Source organism: Larimichthys crocea, chromosome I, assembly GCF_000972845.2.
Source record: "Larimichthys crocea isolate SSNF chromosome I, L_crocea_2.0, whole genome shotgun sequence".
In the NCBI taxonomy this organism is placed as follows: Eukaryota; Metazoa; Chordata; class Actinopteri; family Sciaenidae; genus Larimichthys; species Larimichthys crocea.
This window is the reverse complement of record NC_040011.1, coordinates 17161533-17187810: the sequence shown is the minus strand read 5'-3', so window position 1 is coordinate 17187810 and position 26278 is coordinate 17161533. Positions and strand designations below refer to the sequence as shown.

Here is a 26278-nt window from a genome sequence, read left to right as displayed (position 1 = left end):
TGATAACAGGTTAATATCATTTGTTTTCTCGAGATTGCTCGTTATTTATGTCATTATGTCGAATGAACAAATCATTTTACGAGATCTCGGAATAACAAACCTTTGTTTTCCCGAGATAACAACATAATTCCTTTGAGATCTCGAGAAAACAAAAGCATTGTCTAATATATTTAATCAATTACAACTTTCTCCTGCTCCTCTGACATTGCTACACTGAATGACGTTGCCTGATTTAATATACTAGACTATCCTTTTATTTTCTCAAGATTTTGAGTTAACTATGGCATCATTTCAGGAAAAAAAAATGTTTTGTTATCTTGAGATCTCATGAAAATGATCCTGTTATCTCGTTATCTCTTGGTATAATAACATTTATTATTTCAATAATAACATACATAACTAGAATTGTCAAGAAAACAAATTAAATTAACTCATCCAAGGAAACAGAAAAGATAAAATGTATGAATGTATGACTGCTTGGGGCTTCTGTAAATACTTGTTTTAACACCGTCTATTGTGTTTGCCCTTTGAAGAGCATTTCATGTATTAAAGGTGCTAGATAAATAAAAAATATGATTGTCATGAATTGAATGAAATACAAGAATTACAATGATCACATAACATAACATATGGGTTGTGTATATGTGTCAGTGTGGGCCTACATCTGGCCCAGGGCACCGAAATAATGCCTCTGCAGTAGAAGTCATAGGATGATCTGAGAATACGGCTTGCTGCTGTGTTTCCAGGATAAAAGCTCTCAAAAAGTATGTCATTCCCAAGTCCTTTTTTTTATCTATAAAATATTCATACTGCATCCTCAAATCACCTGAAACACTCACAAACAACACACTGTAATATATAAGATAAGATAGATATTTCATGAAATAGTGTCTGTGGTCTCCTCTTTACTATATATAGGTTATCACAACACACAGGCTCCTTCCCTCTCTCTCTCCGGATTGTACCATCGCAGGGATGCATTTTAACTTGTGTGATGAAAGCTGGAGATGAATACTTCATCTCTGACCCACATAATGGCGATATATCAGGCTGCTCGGTAAGCGGAGCTCTGTCGTGTAACAGCCCGCACCTCCGCCGTGCGCTCCCGGTGCGGAGGGAAGCATCTGCGGCGCGCTTCGCCTCCCATCTTCCTCCGCCTGGATCCTCTGACTTGACTTCTCTGTCCATATCGCTTCCAGGAAGAAGAGAGGAGGGAGAGGGAAGGAGAAGCGGCACACACCGAGAGAGAGGCGACGGAAACGGAAAAAGTAAGTAGCTGGAGAGGGGGAAATAAATGGAAATTTCACCGCTCTGTGTGAGGGGCGAGTCACTTGAGAGGTGGGTTTACATGACTCCTGGCTCAGTTGAAAAGTAATGCTTTAGCTACGAGTATTTCGTTACTCGTTACATTTGACGTCAGGAAACCTCGAGAAAGTTCCTGTTTTCTACTCCAAACTTCGGCTAGCTTAAAAGACACACAAACAAAAACGAAGCCAGTGGCGTGGTGAGGTTGTTGCAGGTTAATATTACAACTATTTTTTAAAGGAGGTGACACTTTATTGCTAGCTGTGTCTTTAATTAAAGTACACTAATTGATTACAATAAGCCTTCATGATGCCAGCCACTTCGGTAGGGATATAATATAATGTAAATCTCGCTCCTGTTGTTGGGTTTGTTGTGCAACACTGGGATAATTAGCCTCATAAGAGCCTCCATTACAAATGCTGAAACTAGACAACATGCAGCTGTCTGAATGGGTCTTAGAAAAGAGCAGAAACCTGTGTTCATACACGAGAGATATTGGTGATGTGAGTACCATATAAGCAAAAAAGTAGGAGCACTAACATCAGGACAAAACCATACGCTCATTTGCCAGTTTATTAGGCACACTAAGACACAACTAGTAGACCTTTTTCACAGCAGCCATCTTGACATGAAATAGTCAGGTCAACACAGGTGTTGCCCATGATACTAATTAAGGTCCTGTTCCATTTATTGCAGCAGAGACTCTCCAGTGAACCACCACAGCAGCACCCTGCCTCTGTCTGACCTGAATGGAACTGAACCTTAATTAGTATCATTGGTAACACCTGTGTTGACCTGACTATTTCATGTCAAGATGGCTGCTGTGAAGAAAGGTCCACAATGCCGCAGCCAAGCAATAACTCCTACATGCACGAAGGTTATATATTTTTGTAAAGTTTCTAGTATTGAGTCTATTTTCTGTCATGGAGTTGATAAAATATTAGTACTTCTTAGGATAAAACCATGCAATTCAACAGCAAATTTCAGCATCCATAAAGTTGAATCGACACCCTCATTCAACAAAAAGTCATCATTAGGAGCTTCATTTATTGCAGGTCAGGTTATTGCTCTGTCAAACTCATAAACTGGTGACTGAGTTCAAGTCCCCGTTTGAATATTATTGGATTGTTTACATCATTTGTCACAGTTCAATAGGTTTTTAAACTCCTTCCCTAGCGCGTGAAATGATGATTGATGATGATGGATCTATTGTTACAGTCCTCATGACAATGAAGACAGTGAATATAAAGACCAGACAGGCCTTATCTGAAAGGTCACTTACTCAATATTCAACACACTCCAGCCTTCAGTCCGTCTAGGCACAGATGTACAGGAGGAAGAATGACATTTCTTTCCCTTCCATTCTCCCTGGGGTAGTTTCTCACTCTCTTCTGCTTTCACACATTGTTTCAAAGTTGGAAATATTCAACTTAACTTAGAATTGCAGAATAATATAGGGTAGACACTTGACTCCAGTGGTGCCCATCAGAAACCCAAGGGGAGAGACATGGATTACAACTTTGTTCAATGTAGACTACTGTTTCAACTCTTCAACTATTACATCAGTGACCTTTGGTAAACTTAACTATTTAGTGCAGAATCTGAGAAGCCAAATGAAGTTATATATTTAAAAGCTGCATGAATCAATTTTTGACAGATGAGCTCCAAAACAAGATGATAGACACACAAATGTAACATTTGGAAAGTACTGAATGCATGAATATTAATTTCAAATCCAATTCAAGGGCTAAACCAGAAGTTAGCAGCTTGGTTGGTGGTTATGGTTAGTTTCTAGTGCACTTGCTCCATGGGCCACACAATGCAGAAGTATATGATGAAGATCTGGGTAATTTTATCTCCACGAATCAAACTTTTGTTGCTTCTTGAGCCACTGCTCGTCATTAGTTCAGCTCTCTTTGTATTGACATGCACCAGACAAACAGCAACATTAGCAGTCGTTTGCTGTTGTATTTTTGTCCATCTGGTGCATTATTGATTTATTCAAGTATTTGGCTCTGTGGCTGCCAGAGCTTTTCTTTTGCTTGCTGGGTGCTGTGCAGTTACCATGCAGTCATCATGCAGGCATAGTTTGAACCGATACTAGTGCCAATTTAATACCAGAATTTTCCCACAATACCAAAACCACAAGTCTGATATTGAACCGATACAGGAATGAAGAAATATAAACATGTTTTTCTACAAAATCCCTTTTTCATCGTCGTTTAAACACCAGCAGATGCAAAACAACTCAGTAAATAAATAAAAACAACTCCAAAACTGAGAAAATTCTGATTTAAGTAAAAGGATCAGATCAAAGGATAAAAGAGGAAATATTTAATAGCTGCTTTACTTGAGCTTATCCTGCAGACATATTTTGAACTAAAAAAAGAGACGAGGTTAGATACCCAGCCTCTAGTTGAAAGCGGTGAAAAAAACATACAGTACATTTCTGGGCCAGAAGAGCAAAACAGAAAGCTAAAAGAGGCTGAAGGGCTCTGTAGAGCTGCAGCGTTGGCTGATAATTCTCCATGCTTCAGACTTTATGATGCAATCTTCTTGACTTCACAGGTAACCAAATTGTAGTGCTGAGAATTCTTCCAGGGTCTCCTGCCTGGGATTCCAGCCTGAAGGTACAGTAGTGTCATTGATTTTCTAATACCTCCTCTACCCACACTTTTCCACCCCCCATCTTTACTTCCTGTTCTCATTCTTGTTCCAGCAAGCATTGATCACTTTCTTCCTTGCACACTCATTTATACAATTTCAGCCAGTTGCTATGCACAGGGTGCAGTACTTAAGTTAAATCAATGTGGTTCATTGCCGGCCTCAGTAACGTTAGCCTCCTCACTAGCTTTTAAGACAAACATGATGGAGCTCCTTCCTGTCAAAGTTAGAGGGACGTTAAAAACTAATAGAAGGTACTGTTTGTCTGTCAGTCGGTGCTGTTAGGTTGATGGGCCATCACTTCCTGCCAAGGTGAGTGACATTTGCAAATTCAGAATTGGCAGCAGTGCTCTGAGTCACAGTTTGATTGACACACAGACTTTTTAATACAAAACAGTAAATGACATTTATTTATTGTGTCCTTACTGAGAAATCAGCACTGCTTATGTTAGAAAGTGAATACAATTTGTATTTCTGTTACACAGAATACACACTATGCTTAATATTACAATATCAAGTGATAATAGGGTCCATGGTAACACTGTAGCATGTATGAGTAGTATAAGTAAATGAACCACTAGCATTATGAAAAACTTACAAGTTAAAGCTGCTTCGTGCATGGATTTCAATTAATCAGTTCTTGTTTGTTCCTTTGCAGATGACAATTAGATTTATATTAAAAATTTGTATGAGGGAGTAGTAAAATTGTGTTGAAAAGATGATACAGTAATGTATTATCTTATTTGAGCAGAGATTACCTTCCATGTTTGTACAGAGTGCTAAAGTGACTCTGCAGCTAAAATTGATTGCATGGTTCATAAATTCTTGGTTGCTCAGCAGGTTGAAAAAAAAAAGGCCTGACTACATCAGCTCTAACTAATAACACATATTATAACAAACTAATTACAGCATATTAAAACATTTAAAAAACTTTAAGTGAAAATCACTTTTATTTGTTTTATTGATTGAATATTGTCTGTGATGAATACCAACAGACTAATCCATTTTCTAGTTGCTCTTCAATTAGCTGCAATACCAGCAGTGTAAAATCAGGACCAAGGATAAAAACGTCATCAAAAGCTGTGTGTAGTTTTTGTGCCTTTGTTATTCTTTTAGTGTGGATGGTATGCTGATATTACAGAGCTAATGTTAGCTGCATCACCAACTGAATGCATGTAGGTTCTTAAGGCAACACACTGTCACTGTTGTTAGGTCAGACAAACTTGACAAAAAGGAATATGGCGACACCGGCTACATTTATTTTTTTAAAGCAAGAACTACAGTATGCAACAGAAGGATATATTTGCAATGTTAACTTGTATGAACAAAGCTAAATGATGCAAATTGAAAACCAATTGTCTTGGTGCTGAGGATGATCAATGATTCATCAACCTATCCGTCCTATTCCACAGAAATAAGGAGGAAACAAACCTAGCTGACAAATGTGATCTACATTACACAAATCCTAGCTAGCTTAATGTTAGCAAACTAGTTAGCTAACACTTGGCTAACATTAGTTATCTTAAGATGTGACTGTATCCAACGTAATGTGTCTGTGAAGGAACAGTTCAACACAGACGAGCCTCACACACGGCATATCTCAGCACAGGAAAGGGGAAAGCTGACAGAGGTCCCGCCGGGTAAGCCTCGAGCCACGAGCCTAAACTGTTATTGAGTTATAGAACAGATCGATAACAGGCGGGACATAGGAAGGGTCAATTAATAATGTGCAGCACAGCAATCCGAAACTCAGGTGTGCAGCATAAGTTACCATGGTGATCTAGGTGGGTTAAAAGAGAGCTAGTGAGTGTTAGTGAGTTTTCAACATACCTCACTAACCCATTAATCTTGCTTCAGAGCACACTCCAGGTCAGTCCCAGTGGCCTGTTTTTACTCACATGCTACGGTGTTAGCATGCAGTACTGGACTAGACGTTATGTTCATACCAGAATCAAGGTGAACAACCTGGTTACAGTGTATCTATAGAGCAGGTAGATAAAAGCCAGTCAGTCTGCAGAATACAGTCTGTTCAGACCTGCTGCTGTCTCCTGATCCACACACAGAGTAGGTAAACACACCCGTTATGTTTTCTGTAAACACACCTAACCCATCTAACTCTTAAATGCCCTCACTATGCACAAATGCTCTCACTTTGAAAGTCAGCCACTCAAATCTTAAAAGGGTGGAAGTGTGGCTAACACACACACACACACACACACACATATATAGACACACATAAAAGCATGGTGCAGTGAAAGGACCGTTAGGGAGTTAATTCCAATTCTGCTGACAGTAGATAGGTCTTACCATTCTCTCTCTCTATCACATAGTAATTACTTATAAGGCCACAGGGATTATGATGTCCCCAACTCCCCTCTGTAATAGAGCTCGTGCTCCATATAACCCGTTAGCTTTCCTACCCAGTCTCTATCACCCCCCTCATTACGTTCTCCCTCCCTCTCATTATCCCCTCTATGTAATATCCTCCATCCATTAACTTAGCCCACTTCTCCCACTCTTCCCCATAACTCCCCCTCCTCTTTCTGCCTCTCCTCCATCTTCCCTGCCTTTCCTTGCATTTCTTCCTCCTCCTCTTTTCTCCACTCAAGCCTTCACAGCACTGCCACACTGGATCAGCTCACTCTAATTTGACTCCTACACAGCAGTCAGTGAAAGGTAGCAGAACCACTATGCCCTGAATACACTAGTGGTTGAGCCAGGGTGGGGGGCTGGGCTTCAGGGAAACGATAGAGCATAGTGAAAAGTGAATATACATTGTTCTTATGTAACTGAAGCATGTTCTTTTGTGCAGGCGCGTAATGTCTGTGCATACCTCAAGCTTAGTTTTTCTCAGCTCTGATAATGTTGTCTTTTTCCTAAGCGCCTGTATCTATTTCCGTCTTGTCGCCATGGTTCCTGGCACAGCAACATGCAAAAAGCAGCCACGTCTTCTGATTAGCTCCATGGCTTCAACTGTATCCAACTCGCACATGAAAACTCATTAGGATGTTTGAACATCAAAGATCAGGAATGTGCTGTGATGTGTAAATGTGCATGTTTGTGTAGAACTGAGAGTGTTACGAAACCCTCAGATCACTTTTTTTCCGGCTGAATAAGCAATGTGCATGGGTTTTTAGTCTTGACTTGAATTCCACATCTTGTGTTAGAAATATGCATAGCAGCCTCCCTCTACTGGTTGAAACCCAGCTACTGCAATTGAATTTCACTATTGGCTGATCTAGAGGCAGGTGACGTACGTGGTGGTGGCTACCGCCCCCCGATCCTGTCTCCTCCTTTAAAACTGTCTCCCTTGTCTGCAGACTGTGGCTGTAGCCTGCTACGTAGCCGTATGGACACTCCCTGACAGTCACACACACACCGACTTAGCCTCTCTGAGTTGCTGGCTAAAATTACAAGACGGTACCACAGAGAAAACCATCTGTGAATGTGCTTCAAGTGACTGTCAAAGCTCCAGCAGACTCTCTGTGAGAGAGTCTGACAGCACCTGCTCATGTCTGATAAGCTCGGTTAGCTTTGACTACTGGCAGCTGTATTCCTGCTACACTGAGCGGTGGTCAGTCTGTCACATTGATCACTCCTGCGGCACAGGCTACGTAGCCATGAGGTCGCGCCTTCTACAGTGATAGTCTGTTCAGTCCTCTGCTGCATTTTTAAGAACTTGCTGGTAGAGAGGCAGCTAGCAGACTTTGGTGGTGTTTGGGTGACACCTGATGGAATTTTGGTCATTTAAACAGGTGACAGTATGTCAGGGGAGAAGTAACTCCCCTGTCCAAAGGGGATCTCCGATGACTGATGTGAATGTCCTCCTCTCCTGCCATCCACCTGCTTGATGACGATTTGTTTTACCAGTGTAGTGATCCCCTCAGTTGTTGTGATGTGAGTTTCAGCTCATTGGTTAGCTGTCTGATTACCACTTTTTCCACTGCTTCAGTTCACTGTCACAACTGTCATAGTGTCATTTACAGCCACAGAAGGCAGCTGTTTTCAGAACAAAGCTCTAAAAACCCACCGTACACCACCTGTTCAGCATCAAACAGCAGACAGACTCAGTTAGTGACTAGTTGGTGAACATAGTGGAACATTTAACAGCTGAAGAGACAAAACTGTCTTTCAGGAGGTGGTAGAGTCCAAACTCTAAACTAAAAAAGAGTCAATATTGGATATACATTCTCATGGGATCATCCTCTTCCTGGCAGCTAACCTATGTGTTGCATAATCAAGTGCTACTTGCAGATTCTTTGTATTTTATATGGAAGAAATAAAAATTGACATCATGTGAATCTGTAACCAAGATAAGATGTTTATATGTGCAACTCATAATTGGGATACTACAAAAGCCAGATCATAACAGAATACTAATGCACATTTAAAGACACTTAGAGAAAAGATCATTTTGAGTTTTTTTTTTCTCTCACATCATGCTCAAGGTGAGAAGCTCAAAGGTCGCACAAGTCATATAAATGTTGTGATTCTGGCAAATTGTTACCCATTGATAAGCAACTGAAAAGACAATAAATAGTGAACATTCAGACGCACACCAGACAAGGTAAAACAAGATATTTTATAACCCATTAGCTAGAGTTAGACAGCAGCTTTATCAGATTCTCTATGTTCCACACTACACACTGGAACAACCTGGAACAAAGCAGTACGATTTGAGCCTCCCACCCTGAGCATGACGTCAAAGAAAATGTCTGCAGTGTGAATATGATGAATAATATGTCCTATCAACATGGTTCTTATATCAATGCAACACATTCCGTAGACACTTTTATAAATAGCTAAGATATTTGCTCTGTGCTGGGAAGCTGTTGATGCCAGGCAAAACCAAAAGTATGACAAAATGAAAATAACATCATGTATGTCTAGCAGTCAGAGTGAAAAACAGCCTTGGATTCAAAGGGTTTATTAGGATGTGACACTTTTAGATAGGAGGTGTGAATACATAAAAAAACTGTGAAAACCTGTATTTATGCAGCTTTAAAAGACCCGGTGCTTTCATACAGCTGCTGTTGACTGTAAATTCAAAGCTTTCAAAGTGAGGTTAGACTTTTAATGGTACATAAAATTGGCAGGTTATCTTTAGATAAAGTGTATTTACCCTCCATCACTTTCTTGTCCTTTTATGTGTGTTTCCCAGTGGAACTTCTCTTTTTATTGGCTGGTAGATGTTCAGTGAATGAACTGAGCTGAACCAGAGAAGGAGAAAGAAATAGGTGCTCTATTCTTTCCTCTTTAACGTGACACACATGAGTTGCTACAGTGACAGCGTGCTCACTCAGCTGAACGTGGACACATGCGCACACATACACACAAATAAAAAACACATGAGGACAGCCACTTCAAGCAGAGAGATGGGTGGGGGGGGCGAAGGGACAGAGTGAATTGTTTGCCATTTAAAGGCAGATAAGAGAAAAATTCTACACAGCAGCCTCGGCCAACAATCAGCCACAACTGATTTAGTCTCAGCTCTCTCATTATAGGACCTGGAGCCTGCGCTGCCAGATTCAGCCTGCTAATTCACTTCATCAGTACCAACATGGACACAGGAACAGCTGGGCTGGAGCATTTTGCCATTTCAATCTTGTGTAAAATATGTAAATGACAACATTCACAGTGAGGTGGCCAGCCGCAGCAGAGGAGCTAAGAGACGCTCCAGTTACAGCAGTAGGTAATTTTCCTGCTCCGGGTTGTGGCAATATTATTACGCTGCATTGTTCCTTCTCACCACAGAGTCTGTGTGCATTGAGGGTGATTTATTACAGATAGCACACAGTATATTTATGTGTGCACAGTAGAGATAAGATTAGTGGAGAAAGCAGCCATTGGCTCCATTTTCTCTCTGAAGGCTGAGGGATGCCATTTCGCCCTCTAGCCTATTGATCCAGAGGTCAGCTCAGACTCAGTGGAGAGTCTTGGTTGAGCGACTCTCTGCAGCCCACAAACCTTCAGACTTTAGCTTTCTGCCCTACTCTGTTAAGGCGGCACATTCACCTAATCCTGTGCGGGCCATTAGATCAGTTGGAGCTGGGCAGCCAGGTAACACAGAGCCTCATCTAATCTTGGAGCTGACCGGCGGCAGGATGTCTGCAGCTGCTGCTGGAAACAAGGCAGTGATTCAGTTGGCTGAGAGGAGCCGAGCTGTGGATCTGTCAGCCAAAGAGGCTGAATGTGATCACGCTGGAATGTGCTGTATGTTCACATGGTAAGGAAGAGTTCTCGTGCCCTGAGGTATTACAGCTAAGAGGCCGTCTAAACGTCATGTACGCTATACTGTGTTGGTCTGAAGTGAAGCAGTGAAAATGAGGCCTGCTGTCCTGCAAATCCCAACCAAAAGTACTCTAATCTCTGTTCCTAAGTTCCTCCTTCCATCTTCACTGTTCAGGTCTCTTCCTGGAGTGTTTCTGCTCTGCGTTTCCCAGACATCACCTGTCAGTGACACTGTGTGGGCAGTACTTCTTTTCTTTGCATTTTCTTCACATAAAGTTTGAGTTTGCTTATTTCGGTTTCTTCACTTTGTCTGTTCACCCGTGGTAGCTCTTACTGGGTACCGAACTTCGACACTTTTTTGGCACAGACAGAATTGTTTCAACACTAATGAGAATCGAAACATGTCTTGTCATTCGGCACCAAATTTCAGTACAGAAGAAGTAGATCTCATTAATGTCAGTGAGCCAATAACCATGCAGCATGCTCATACCAAGAGCTAAAAATGCTGGTGATTGCCTGTCTAAAGTTACACGTCTTAAAAGCATGAAGGCAAAACACTAAGGGGGCGATCAGATGCATCACTGCAGGAGCACCTGCTTCAAAAAGCCTTAGCAAAGTTTTTAGGGCAAAAATAGCTGGTGGGTCTGTGGAGCAGGGCTTGCAGCACAACCAGTCGATCAAATGTGATGGGCTGTTGCAGTGCCACTGGATGAGGGGGAGAGAAATGCCATAAAAAGCAGAGATATTAGTTGAACTTGAACTTTGAACCTTGAACCTAGCAGTGCAAAACTAGTTAGCCAGTACCAGCTAACCTGTGTCTGCTCATCAGTGAGTACATTTCTTATTGCATGTTTAGTGTAGCTTACAGACCGACAGGTAAAAGGAGAAGTTGATAGAGAGTTGAGACTACATGGTCACTTTGTGCTGTGTACGGTCCAGTACTGTACAGATATTCCATCAGTTTCTTCATTTTAGCCCTGTTAGCTTCATTAAGGCACACAGAATATAAACAGCTTCTCCCAGGTCTGAACAGCTTCCTTCTTTGTTTTGAGTAACTGTAATAATGTTTCATCTAATTGCCTTTGGTAAAAATTGATTTTATAAAATTGTTATAGAAAAAAATAGAATTGAAGAACCAGTATCAGAAGTCAAGATATCGATACTGGTACCAGTATAGCCAGCCCTAACGGAGCTTCTGTGCTCCTGGAAACCCTAACCTGAGATAAATGATTTGTAAGAATACTTTAAGAGTAGAAGCTTTTGCTGAAGGACTTGCTGAAGTGCTGCCGTTGACTGACATGATACTTAACATTGCTGGCTTCATCAAGCTGTTACTGTTTGTAAATGTTTATTCAGACATGACATGACATTTGCAGAGAGGGGTGATGCTCGTGCAATACTTGGCATCTTATGCGTGAGAGAGGGCAGAGGGAGAGAACAGTGTGTAAACAGTTGAAAGTAATTATATGAAGGATTTCTGTTCTCTCACATGCTGCAGCAGTGGCCAGTTAGAAATATGATTTTGCCATTGAAGCTTTAATTCACGACCCCCCTAATACATTTTAATATCAGTTTCATCAATTATTACGGAGAGAATTCTGCTGCTTAATGTCAGACAGTTAATATGCATAGAATAACAGGATGTGAAGTTGGGACTCAATCAGTTTAATTACCATTTGCTCATCCTCTGTATGTGAAGTGTTTTGCTGGATATTAATTCATTCCATTGATTTAATTAAACCTTGAAAATATAAGGAGGGAGAAAGCTGCTCTCATTATTACTGTTGTTTGGTGTTTTAAAAAACCTTTTTTTTTACCTCTTTGTCCACGCACTGCTTTAGAAGAAAACTCCTTTATTATAAACTGATTGGACATTTTATGCAAAGAAGACAATTATTTAATGATCATTCACTGAACTCTCTGTGTGCTTGTTTAACCTTGTGCTGCATATTAGACATGAGCTCAACATGTTAAATCACCATCACATTTAAGCATGAAGGGGTGTACGTACCAACAAAAGCTGCGTTAATGCATTAATACTGACAGGTAGCTCATTCCACATGAGATAGTCTGTTGTGAATTTTCAGTGTGCCAGACATGTTTTGTAAGAAGACCTTCACATGCAGAAGAGGTGTCAAAGCCAGGGTTTCTTCAAATATCATTAACATCACAGAGATTTAGGAATATCAGCATGTATATGTACAGAGGTGGGGACAGTACTGCATTAGAAGAACAACCAAGGTACACAGCATCCGGCACCGTCACATTCCCACTCTGGCTGCCAGAAAGGATCCACACACGCCATTTTAGCTGCTGTGCATGAAGCTAAATTCCCAAAACAGATGCTCTGACTGACGGATCTTTCACTGAAGGAGTGACATCATCGTGGCTCATAAACACTATGTTGACAAGCAGTTATTACCAAGCTGCTGAGAGCTGCAGATAAAATTATTATTTATTTTTTGTCCGTATCGATTACACAACAAAATAAACAAAAATGAAGGTTCTTGACAGCTGCTGTGCTGTGAGATTGTCTGTATTAATGTTGAAAATGAGTGAGGACAGAGAAGTTTTGGAACAACAAAGGGTTGTGAAGTAAAGCTAAAACGTGTCTGTTAGTCCATCTTAAGGAGCTGAAGGTATATTTATGCTTGACAAAAATGACTCTGAACTATATCATTATTTTGATTTGAAAAGGGGATTGTTCACCAGGTTGCTGAATCTAGACATTTGAGCAGAGACATCAGGGATGAACTAACAATTAGTTGTTTGATCCGTAAAATGTCAGTACAGACGTCATGTATACTGTACATCTTTCTTATGTAATCACTGTATCTCTCTGGCTCAGGTGAGCTCACTGCAGGACCTCAGCGGGCTGGACCTCAGTTGCATCAGTGAACAGAGGGAAGTAACAAAACACATTATTTATATGAGAATGTCTCAGGTTATTTATTCAGAGGCCTGTAGTAATAAACAAGAACTGCTGTGTCCACACTTTTCTTGTGTTTATCTTTACTTTGCGAGGACTTTTTCTCGCTCCTAAACTTAAATGGATTTGTATCAATAGCGGGTTGTCACCATGAAGTAGCTGGCCTGCTCTGACCTTTACCAGATAAGGCTTGTTTGAGCCAAAGCAGTACTGATTGTATCAGACCCAGGGAGGCGGAACTGCCATTGGAGCTCTGGGGGACGAATTCAGCATTGCTAAAACCAGGCCAGTGTGAAAAGCTGATAAATCTCAGGAACCTTCTTTGGCTTTTTTTAATACACTGTCACACACACACACACACACACACACACACACACACACACACATCCAGTGAAGTGCACACACATTTGCACGCCCACATGCACGAATTAACAAATTTTGGCAACTTTGCTGGTGTACTGAGGTCAGCTACAGACTGCAGCACAGATGCGCTATTTGAATACTGCAGACTAATTAAATACAAGTCAATAAATGATCCCTTGCTGAACTGCCTGTACCCACAGAGACAGAGAGAGAGTACAGAGCGGATCAGCTTTAGACCAAAATAAAGCACACCACGCATTTTATATGACCTCCAAATAATGAAAAATAGGTTACTGCACTAAAAACAACCTAGTGTAGGAGGTGCCTTTTCCCAAATCACAGCCCAACCTGTAAGACACACTTGAAAGGAAGATTAAAGGAGGCTCAGGGATGGAGGTTGTTTAAAAAAAAAAAAAACAGCAGGTTAAAGATTGCTGCTGTATTTCAAGCTATAATGTGGTGTTCAAAGCAGCAGCTGGGATTATGGCTCTTTTCATCCTTAATTTTAAACCTTGGTGCATTGTGATGTCCATCAATACAGTTTTTTTACCCATTGGCAAGATTTTCACCTGTAGATTATCCTGTTGGCTCTTGTTTAGGCATCAGATTGGATTCCACACTCTCAGACCACCTCGTACTGCAAACAAAAGTGCACACAGCAGTGTTTTGGTTTTTGTTGGCGGTAGTGCTCTCAGAGACCTTTCCAAAATCCTTTAAAAGGTTTTTATGTGCTGTGTGTTGAGTTTTTCCTCTTTCTCTTTGACAAGCACTGTTTTGTATGAAGTAGTCACATTTAAATGACATTCTAGTGTTTCCACTCAAGGGACATGATTAAAATAAGAAAGGTTCAAATTGATGCAGCAGGGGCCAAGGTATCCTTTATTTTAGTCTCAAAATGCTGGGTCCTACATTTCCCATAATGCAACTCCATTGCATTTTTCAGTAAACACTCATTTCAAACTCTACACCTACAGTTTCTAACATACAGTGGGCTTCCTGATATATATTTGTAGTCTACAAGCTTATGACAACATCAACATGTTTTTTCTTTATTATTGCAAAGATGAGTTGATCGGTGATTGTGCCTCCTCACAGTTTGAGGAAATGATCGGCCTCACGCGGTGTTCAGACTGGAGGCACATCATGTTTTTCCGTTTCCAACGTAAAGACTGCCTTCCCAGAGTTGTGTGTGTGTGTGTGTGTGTGTGTGTGTGTGTGTGTGTGTGTGTGTGTGTGTGTGATCACGTCAGATATGGTCTTCCAGGCGTCTTTTAACTATCTGCATTGGTTGCTGTGGTAACGACCTAGATGTGTGCATGTATGCTAACTGATGGTGTGATTTTCCAACATAGAATGAAAACAACAAGCTGCCATTTAGATGGAAATGTGTCCTCTCAGTCTCCTTCACAGCATTATGTTGCCACAGAGCAGGAACAACATCAGTGTTTCCACTCCGTAATCACGGTCAGCTACCTGCACTGTGGTTATCAAAGGTGACCAGAAATATTGTATTTTTTATTCCAGGCTTTCTCACGGTGTAGTACTCCCCAACACCTGAAAACAGACTTTGATGTAAAATCTTAATTTTAGCTAATGCATCTCAAAACTAGACTTGGTTCAGTCAATTTAGTGTTGTAGCATTTTAAATGGAAAACCCATTAGTTTAACCTTCTAATAAGGAGCGTATAGCAATAATGATGGTAATGTGTTAACATTACACATATGATAATATTGTAACCCAGCGCATCTTAAATCTTAAATTATGAATTATTTTGGCCACCAAAGTCTGACAGTTCAAATCTTGACAACATTTTTTCAGTTGAACTAATTAAATTAAAATGTAGCATTAACATTTACTTGGAAATTATAATTCATGATACTTTTGAAAACAACACCATGAAACGTTAAAATACAAGACTATAAATGTGAGAGTTAATTCAATCTGATTCCCTAATGTGAGTCTTTCCTGGGGAAGAGTATTGCGGGATTTCTTCCTTCCAGGTCTGATTAATAAGGGATTAACTCACATGGTGGTGCAGTTGGATCCAGTTTAGTCATCTCAAATATTCCAATTTGTTGTATCAAATGTTATTACTGGCTGGATTTGTGCCTTGGCTTCAGGTTAGCTTTTGCAATCTCACAATTTGCATATTGATGTGTCTCAAGTCCATGAGCAGAAGAACCAACAGACTGAGTTCAGATGTTCCTCCACCACAACCTGTTCATCATAACTGATGTTTATTGTCATTCAAGCTTGGATGGAAGGTTGATACGACACTAATCAATGATAAGACATGATATAAAATTAACATGCATTTATCTTACCTTATGCTTCATTTAATGAATTAAGCTTAGTATGGCTTTACATTAAGAGATGGTGCCTACATGGAGGGAGCTGAGGGAGATTGACTACGCTACCTAATTAAAAGTTTCAAGTTGGAGGCACACTGATCGTAAATGACTTCAGATGATGCTGGTGGGCTTACTGTTGATCTCAAGCTGTTCAAGCAGTTAATTAAAAAAAAACGATGTGGCGAACCAAATCGGTTACAGATTGCAATTAATGCACTCTGTGAGTCGGGCCGGGAGTGAACTACTCTGCCTCGTTAGCAAGCGCACGCCTGCCAGGGTCAGCCTATAGGAAAGCAAGCGCTTTTATTTGTTTTTCATCCTTTTTCATAAGCCATTATTAACAGCAAACCAAGCGATAAGCAATCATGTGCGAAAGAAATGAAAAAACAAAAAGTTCCCCCTTGGGAAAACCCTAACTGTTGCTATGGCAACCCCCCCCCCCCACACACACATTTAAAAAGGGGGGGTGATTTTATTTTGAAGCGCGGTGCTCTCTTTATCTTTCCCCTTTGTCCTTTTAGTGAGATGATCAAAAGTATGGCAGGTAGATAAAGCGTGGCAGTAAAGCAGAGGGGGTCGGACAGCGAGGGGGAGAAAAGTGGGAGAGGGTGGAGGTTTGGAAGGACGGGGTGCGTGTGTTAAAAAGAGATGTGAAGCTTCAAGGGATAAACTGCTGGGATAGTGTGTTAAATCACAGCTGTAATAAGTAATTTAACAGCAGTTACTCTTTCACTTAAATCTCTTCCCTGTGACACACCTGACTTTGACAGTAATGACTGCTGTTAGTCCTCCCTGTATGTCACACAAGGTTGTGATACAGGGTGCATTTAAGGTGATGTAGTCTGTGATGTGGTCAAGAAGGTTGGCAGTGCATCGTGGGTTTATTCTGGATGCTTCCTCCCACTTCGATTATTTCCTTGGTGGAAACCGTATGTAGGCAGGGGAAGTGGGTTACACGCAGGAAACAGAAAGCTCCTGAGGAATGACACATGGTAAAACAGTGGCGCCCGACATCACGGTGTCAAGGAAGGAGACTTAAACATGATAGACGCCACGTCAGTTTAGTTCCAGCACACTACAGCTGCTACTTATCTGAGTGGAGCGTGGAAGAGGAGGTTCTGATTTACAGTTACGCATAGACAAAGTGATGTCGTGTTATGTCACAAAGCAATTAGCATTATTCTTTACATTAGAAGCTTTAGGGCTGGATGACTCATTTTAATGAGACATGTCTGTCTGGTCAAAGAAATTAACTTTGAGCAACATAACAGGTGAATTCTTACAGTTCAACACAGGATGCTGGAAATCTTGTTTCCTACTGATTTAAATGATGATCATGATCATGACGATGATGGAGATTTTCTTAGAATTTTGATTTCATCTTTGGGCCACAGAATAAATCCTAGCAAGGTTTTGAGTGAATATCATGGTAGATCAGGCAATGAGTATATTCCTTCAAGCAGCCCTTTCTCAAATTGAACATGCAGCAGAGCGATGTTTATATGATTTAAGTTAATTAAAGGGGTATGACTGAACCAGTAGGTAGCATCTGTTCTGCAAATCATCTTAAGTGTGTTTGCAGTGTACTCTCATTTGTATTTGTGCTTGTGGAAGAAGTAATCAGAGCTTCTATGATATTTATGTCTCCTAGATGTCCTGGACGGGTATCTGATGTCCTAGATTTGATTCAGTCTCGGGACTTTTATTACATGTCTTCTCCTTTGCGCTCTCTCTCTCTCTCTCTCTCTCTCTCTCTCTCTCTCTCTCTTTCTCCATCTTTCTCTTTGTTTATTGTAAAGGTATGGAAAATATATCCAATTGTAATTAAGTAGTATTGTCATCTAAACAGTGTAGCTAGTTGCAGTGGAGTTTCTTTTTCTTTTAACTAACTTTAGTCCACTCCACATCATTATCTTTTCATAATTAACTAAATTAACTGTGTTACATCTTGGTCAGAAGCAACTTCTACATCAATCAAGCCTCATAAGATGAAATAGATATTATACAATTCAAATGTTTGGACAGGATGATGTTGCAGGTAGAAATAAATTGTGTTAAAAGATAATTTTGGTATTTCTCAACATGGATGTTCACCTTTTAAAGTGCTTGATTTTGCTACTGAACAGTTCAGATGGTATTGTGAGAGTCTAGCAACATTATGGAAAGGTCCATACAGAAAAATGGAACATTTTCTACCTTTCACTTGATCCACTCTGTGAAATCTCCTCTGTGGGCATAGGATCACAGCTCAGGATCACAGCCAAGGGTCACAGCACCCACAGGAACACCACCAGTCTTCTTAGCTCAGCCTTGCAGCAGCTGGTTCACCCTCCTCTGCCCGTTGCCTCTCTCTCTCTCTGTCTCTCTCTCTCTCTCTCTTTCTCTCTGTATCTATATACTCCGGCTCAGCAGTGGTCATTGGATTTAAAGTCCTCATCCACATTGTGGAGCCATGACATGGAAAATCTTTTTACATAACACTAAGCCATTCTTTCTGTACTCCAGCACAACACACTCTTCCTGACCGGCTCACATAACCACTTCACAGAGTTTAAGTAGCAGACACATCTCGACATCAACTGTGCAGAGGAGACTGTGTAAATCAGGCCTTCATAGTTGAGTTGTTGCAAAGAAACCATGACTGAGGGAGACCAAGAAGAAGAAGAAAATAGTTTGGGCCACGGAACACAAGGAATGGATATTAGACCAGTGGAAATTTTTACATCACAGCTGCGTTTTTGTAAGACGCAAAGATGATAGGAGGTTATCTGCATGTGTGGTTCCCCCAAGCATGGAGGAAGAGGTGTGATAGTGTGGGGGTGCTTTAGTGATGACACTGTTAGCAGTTTATTCAAAATGCAGGCACATTTAACCAGCATGGCTACAGAAGCCTGCAGTGACATGCCATCCTTTCTAGTTTGACCTCAGTGAGACCATCATTTGTTTTCCAACAGTGCAATGACCCAAAACACACCTGGCTACTTTGAAGAATCTAAAATAGGCAAAGCTAAAGCATATTTTGCTTAGTTTTTTTTTTTTTTAACACAATTTAATTTAACATAATTCTATATGTGTTGTTTATTAGTTTGAAAGTCATCAGTGTTAATCTACAGTGTAAAAAGCTCACTGATCTAATCAGATAAGTAACAAATACAAGCACTTTTGATGGACATACTTTGACAATGTGCAGTTGCCCATAAAGATTATACAGCAGCTTGTTTTCTGGCTGCAGGCTGCAACACTTTCACTCAATACTTGACCAATTTCAACACCTGTTGTCGCATTTGTCAGTTTGACACAAAACACGGCAGAATAAGGTCCAGATTGAAAGAAAATAGTTAGCCTTTCGGGTTTAATCATTTTATTGAATTTGCTAATAATAAAGTAATGTATGCCTAAATAACCAGGCTCCTAACGTGCTCAGTGACCTGGTGGTACCTCTTAATGTTTGAGTGGTGTCGTTTTGTAAATCCTCATTTAGATTCACAGATTTTTCAATTTGTGCAGCTCCTCGAAGCTCAGAATGAATCACTTTAAATTCCAGTTCAAACTCTTTTTAAAGAGGGAACAATCATGTAGTTATGAATGATGTGGTACTTGTAACTGAGGTTCATGGTTATTATATTGTGTCATCACTTGGCTTTGTGCTGTTTTGTACGTATTTTCTGAATGAAATGTGTGTGTATCATCATCTACAGATAGACATTTCAAACCAACTTAGGGTGTTAATGCTGTGGTATAATAATGAATTGTGTTGTAATGTTTTAAATGTGCAGTATTAACCAGCAAAACAACTTGTGAGTGTAGCTGTCAGATTAGGCTGCTATGTTTATTTTCATGTCATATTTATTGAATAACCTGCCAATTATTTTCCAATGTAATTGATTAATTGTTTGGTTTGTAACGCTGTCCGATAATTATGGTGCTGTAAACACTGTCATTAAACAGAAATACTGAAGTACACGTACCTCAAACCTGGACTTAAATACTTGAGTAAATGTACTCAGTTACTTTGCACCACTGCTGGTGAGATGATTCCTCTGACTAACTCATCTAAAACATACTAATCTATGCTTCACTGTGTGAGTGTTAACATGTTGACTACTGTAAATGTTCACTCTTGTAGCTTAACAGAGAACGCACTCACTGCTCTCCTCTGAAGAATATATTCATACCGCTCAATCAATTCATTTTCATTTTATATCTTCTGCAGAGCCCTATGTGAAGCGGCAAAGCATCCCCGGGAGAGGAGAGCTCAGCCTTTAACCGATCCGACCCTCCCACTGCTCAACTCCACTTCATCTCTCCAATAACGAACCTCCCCCTCATCCTGGAGCCCTGACTCCAGTTTCCCAGCTCTCTCACACCTCCATCTTCTCCGCTACCCCTGATCAATCCTCCACCAAATCTTTCTTTTACTCTGGCCCTTTTTCTCCCTCCCTGCCTCAGTGTGCCATGGCACTACCTTCAGCCCACGAGTTTCACTGGCAGAGCCTGGCAAGGCTGTCCAGTGGCCGCGTCTACCACACTCTGTCTGAGGTGGGGGGGCAAATGTACATGCTGGGGGGCTGCGATGCCGGAGGGAGGCCCTGCCAAGCCCTGGAGCTCTACTCCCCTGAGGTACTAAACAAATTAGTGCTGTAGTTATTTTCATTATTGATCATTTCATCTATAAATCAATTTAGAAACTGGTGAAAAATCACTGTTCGCCAAGGTGATGTCTGCAACCCAAAGATAGTCAGTTTACTGTCATAAAGGACTGAAGAAACCAGAACATATTTACATTTGAGAAGCTGAAATTGGAAAATTTGAAAAAAAAAAAAAAAAAAAATTACTAAAACAATTAATCAGATAAAAATAATTTGATTTCCTTGAATTTTATACACCTAACTGACTAATTAGCAAACATATTTTACTTGATGTCAGGTCAACAATAATTTGCTAAAATATTATTATTAAAAAAATAACCTGACACACGTGTGTTCACATGATATGTTAGATTTCCCCAAAGCACTGAATAGACTTAAAGGGGGAAATAAGCTGATATTTTTAAGCTCGTAATTTCTTGGCAAATCAACAGGAAAGTGCTGCCTGTACAAGAGCTGCAACCTCCACTGTGTAAATGTATCATGATTTATTTAAATCCCCCTGAAGACACTGTCACAAATCAGTTGATTTAAATTGGAAATAAATTGGCTGTATGTGTAACGTAAATCCCAGCACTGCAGAGAGAAGAGGGAAAACTAAAACCTAGAAAAAGTTCAACGTCTAAAACAGAAAACTTTTTGTGGCTGTGCTGCAATCTGAAATTGATGTTAATGTTTGAAGAATGTTTTTGTATTCAGTATTTAGCCTCAATCGAACAACTCGACATATTTAGCATGTTGAATCATGAAACATTAGCAGATGTTTTGACAGCTGTCCTGTGCTTCATCATTCGTGGGTTTGTCTGTAACTGCTTTGCCTGAATGCAGCTGCTCGTTCCTGTTTGCAGGGGGACCGCTGGATAAGTTTGCCCCCCATGCCCACCCCTCGCGCTGGTGCAGCCGTGGCAGTGCTGGGGAAACAAATCCTGGTGGTGGGAGGCGTGGGAGAGGACCAAAGCCCCCTGAAGGCGGTGGAGATGTACAACACAGAAGAGGGGAGGTGGAAGAAGAGGAGTGCTCTGCGGGAAGCCTTGATGGGTGTATCCATCACTGTGAAAGGTATACAATGTATTGTTTATCAGACAAAAAAATAACCAGTTACCACACCAAGAGTGAGTTAAGTTGTCCTAATTACTCATAAATACTTAAACATATAGACCTCTAGTCTCACTACAGTGTTGTACGGTGGTGTGTGCAAAGCTGGCAATAATGAGACCAAAACTGTGTGACTTAAAAATAATTAGCTGTGTGGGTTGAATCACTTTAACAGTACTTCTCTTTAAACATGAGAACTGTAAACTGTGAACTATAAAATTACAGTCCACCACCGAAAATAACGCCAATTTCAGAAAAGCATATTATTTATCAGCAGCTCCACACAGAAACCAGAAAGGAGACACTTTCTCAATCATCTTAAAATAAGTGAATGTGCCCGCCATCCTGTCAGTGTATCTCATTTTATTAAATAACTTAATTCCAATTTGATGTACATAGAAATATCAAGCCTAAACATAAAATGTGTTGTGTGTAGATTATGCCAAATGTATTTCATGAATGCGGCAGTAGGACTGCGTGAAAAGTCTGTGGGAGAGAAGCACAATCAACAAGAATCCAGAGCCTGTTATCAGTTTAAGCTCTGTATAATATGGCCATATTTTACATCAGTATACAATGAATGTTCTATTCCTCTCTTATCTGTACTGTATTTGGCTACTGTAACCAACTTTACAGCATACATTCTGTTGTAGCTTCTCAACATAGAGTTTATGGTATTTTTCTGATATGATATCAAACTCTAAGGACAGGTATCCTGTCCAGTCTCTCTGGGGAAGAGATTAGTGTACCAGTTACAGAGACTGTGAGCCAAAGCTGAACACAATGGGCAGAATATTGATAACAAATCCACATCAAGATCTCTGCACCCTGCTGCTGTTAGCACCAGTTTATGACAGTGAGACTAGAGGCTGTAGTTTGTAATGGAAGGTTAAAGTATGCACTGATGTTCATAGAGTAAAGAGTGAATGTACTGTAGCATTTTAACAAGAAATAAAGCAAGGCCTATACTAAATAACGTCAGTCAAACTGCAAATTTGGAGTCATTCAGTTAAAAACACAGAAATTGAAGTAGTATTTTTAATAATTTTATATTTTTACATAATAACACAAGTGAGAATTGAGCCTCTCTGTATTTGTTCTCTGTGAGATTCTGTAAACCCTGCAAGTTCTCATTAAAAACATTTTTACTGTTCTAACAGTAATTAACCTTGATCCATGTCTCAAACAGTGCTGTGTTTGGTCCTTGAATTTGAAGGGAATTGGGCCTGAAAGCCCTTGAAAAGAGAAGTGTACACAGAATCAGTCTGGTCACAGTGAGTGCAGCATGTATGTTATGGTGCTTTATAGAGGTTATACAACAAACCTCAGCCTTTAATTTGATCAATATGCATTTACTAACTACATGTTGACTTCATAAGACTATAGCTATAATATATATATATATATATATATAGGGGTTTTTTCAATATGCACCAGTGTCTGCACTCCACAGTGAACTTCAGATAAGTTCAGTTCAATACACTTTCAAACAGGAAGTCCTCAGTAAGTTTTCCCTTTTCATGTCAATAGAGCAACTTTTTGGCCCTGGCACTCATTTTGGGTTGAGTCCAGCAGCATAAACGGTCTTTTCAGAGCGCATCTCTTCAGCCTTGGATGAGTTTGTGTTCAGTCCAGCGACACATCCGTCAGTGTCTGCCTGAACACAGATAGATGCTGTATACACACAGACTTATTGGTCTCATTTCGGCTTCATCGTGTTGGCCTCTCCATCTCCCTGACCAATCTTCAATCCTCAGCCCTTTGCTTGCACTTTCATGCCCAAACTCATCCGCAGCATCTGAAAAATGACAAAATGATCAATAGGGCCAAATTAAGACAAATACAGTATTTTTACTAGCTAGTCAGTCACAGAATTGACTAAATGATGCCATTTTTATTGACATTTCTGGAATCATTATTTTCCAGATATTAGATAACGAACTTTAGGTAATGGCTTTTTCTATTTCCCTGAAATTAATATAAAGTGTTGGGGGAAACTTTTTACCTTGTGATACTTGTAATGTAATGTAGATGCATTGAGGTTAGAATGTGAAGTAAATGACTTGCAAAAACATGAAAAATTATCAAAGGAAAACACAGTCAGAAGGCAGCTTGTTTAGCTGCAGCTCTTTTTCTTTTCATCTCTTCATTCTGACGGTTAAAGCCGTACGTTCCCATGTGAAAACGCTCTCACCCACTGCCATTCTTATGCTAGAGGTGTCATGCCAAAGTGCCAGACATGGACGTCTGCATTTTTATTCTGCTGCTGTACTCGCTGTCCTTCCCATATCTGTCACAGTCTCATGCTTTGTCACGAACTTCTCATCCAGCTCTGTAGCTTTGCAGATTTTTAGCACTTCATAAAGTAAAGTGTCAATGAGGTTTCTCTGTCGCTGATCTTTCACACGCTGATCAATCTCATTTTTTGACAGATTTTAACTAAATTTATGGGATGGTTGTAATGTACAGATATTCCACAGGCTAAACTCAAATCCATAAATCCGTGCATTTGATGAAACCTGTAACCTCACAACATTATATATGCATTATAAATACAAGGAAGCACTCAGATTGAAACTTGCTGTGTGTGCTGTGCGCAGATGGCCGGGCTCTGGCCGTGGGGGGAATGGGTGCCGACCTGCTCCCTCGTAACATCCTGCAGCAGTATGACCTTCGAAAGGACGTGTGGGCGCTACTTCCTCCCATGCCGACCCCACGCTATGATGCCAACACACATCTGCTGGCCAACAAGCTCTATGTGGCAGGTACAAACAGACGAGTGTGGGTGTGTTTATACCACAGCAGTTTTACTTTCTGTCTCACAGTTATAAATGATTTGTAATCTTTAAATATAATGTTTCAGGCGGTCGTCAGTGTAAGCGACCAGTGAAGGCCTTCGAGGTGTACGATGCAGAGACACGGTCCTGGACTATGCTACCCATGATACCTTGTAAACGATCATATGGGGGTGTGATATGGGACACATCTGGAAGGTTGTGTCTGCTTGGAGGACTGCGGCAGGGAGGAGGACACCAGAGTTCCAAGTTCACCAAGAATATCAACATTTTCGACACCAACCAAGGTATGAAGACACATTTGACTTAAGAGGTAACAGTAAGCTTTAATCGGCCTTGTACATGGAGACAAAAGTTTTAACCCATACTGCTCGTCCCCTCTTGAGCCATAATCCATGAATTAAAACACATACACATACTATGTGACAAAGATGTTCAAACCAGCCTGACACTCTTTATTTTAAATTCTCAAACATGTCAGGATTAATTGCACTGAAGTGTGTATAAAACAGTCCAGTTGGAACTGCAGATACTGAAAATGCCATCTTGACTTTGAATACTTCACTTTACTATTTTAAGCAGGATGTAACTTTAGTGAAGAGTTCGAAACGAAGACAAAATATGAGGAGGACTTGAGGACTGAAGGCATGTATACATAATACTGCTTTATTTTCAGCTCTGTATCCAGAACTAGAGATGAGCATTTTGTTGACTTGTTGGAAAGGTGTAGGTTGTTTTGTTGAGAAGATTTTATACTTGTCATAATACTTACAAAACATAGTCTTGGGTAGCCTTGCTAAGCATATAGGCTGGAGGCATAAGGAAACAAATAGCCTGGCTGATACAAGGTTAAAAAATATACCTACTAAAACCTCTTTGCACATTTCTTGCTTGTTAATCGGTGTAAAAGTTATGATTTGTGAATTTTGGAGGTGCGTTTGGAGGATGAAGAAAAAGATTATATCCCAGGTTCTGCTACATTGTCAGTTTGATAATGTTACAGGAGTAATGTTTCTCCATGATCCAGTCTTTATGCTAAGCTAGACTAAATACCTGCTGATATCAGATATGAGATATGTGTCAATTTTCTTATCTCACTCATAAATATGAATATAACTTAAAACTACTTTTAACATTTTTAAATCAATGAACAACCTGTCCGTCACCTCTGCAATCCAAAAATAAAAGATTATGACTATCCCTCACAGACATTTTATTTTTTGATATTATCAATTCTCTCATCAGCTCCTTTTTCTCTGGCAGCATTCATCTTCATTCTGACTTAAGTGTCATACACAGCATCCATTAACATCAACCTCACCATGGAGAGAAATGGTTTTCCACTCAAACAGGCTCATTCCTCTCTTCATTCTGTGCACATTCTGTGTCCCATAACACAGTGAAATGACTTATCCTTCCACCCTGCAAAGACACCCCAGAGTAACAGGTGAACAAATTGAGGAGGGACCGGAAGGAGAAATGGGAGAGCAAAAATCGATAAGTCATTTTAGACAGCTGGATATACGGTCACACATCAGGATCGGTCGAATGAAAGCCAAATAAAGCAGAACATGGGTGTGATAATGTTAATGTATGATAATGGAGAGAAAGTTTGCCTTGTGTGTGAGAGACAGAAAGGAAATGTATTCCAACACACACAAACACAGGCCTTCATGTGTGATTCACATCCACACACTCGTGCACACACATACTGGGAGAAGGCAGCCGTACCCCATTTCTCCAATCTAATTTTGGTGGAGATGAGATGGTAGATGAGCTGCGGAGGGAGGGCTGGGGATGAGGAGCGCTTTAAATTACAAGATCCAGAAACAGATTGCTTTATTATCCATCTGCAGCAATATCTCCACACACACATACACACCCACACGCGGTCATGC

The 26278-nt window shown here is 40.4% G+C and overlaps 1 protein-coding gene across 7 annotated transcripts in view; it reads left to right on the top strand.

Annotated features, from left to right (window-relative positions):
- The first annotated feature begins 906 nt into the window (after nucleotides 1–906).
- The window catches only part of klhdc8a (kelch domain containing 8A), a 38862-nt gene continuing 13490 nt past the window's right edge, over nucleotides 907–26278 (top strand). The window contains exons 1-7 of one of the 7 annotated variants that reach the window (XM_027286294.1): nucleotides 907–1268; nucleotides 3874–3935; nucleotides 4242–4281; nucleotides 20058–20464; nucleotides 21339–21549; nucleotides 24186–24350; nucleotides 24449–24667. In XM_027286294.1, the coding sequence (XP_027142095.1) occupies nucleotides 20300–20464; nucleotides 21339–21549; nucleotides 24186–24350; nucleotides 24449–24667 (760 nt within the window). In that variant the 5' untranslated portion in view covers nucleotides 907–1268; nucleotides 3874–3935; nucleotides 4242–4281; nucleotides 20058–20299. The other 6 variants (XM_027286299.1, XM_019267252.2, XM_027286288.1 and 3 more) reach the window with 6 other exon arrangements.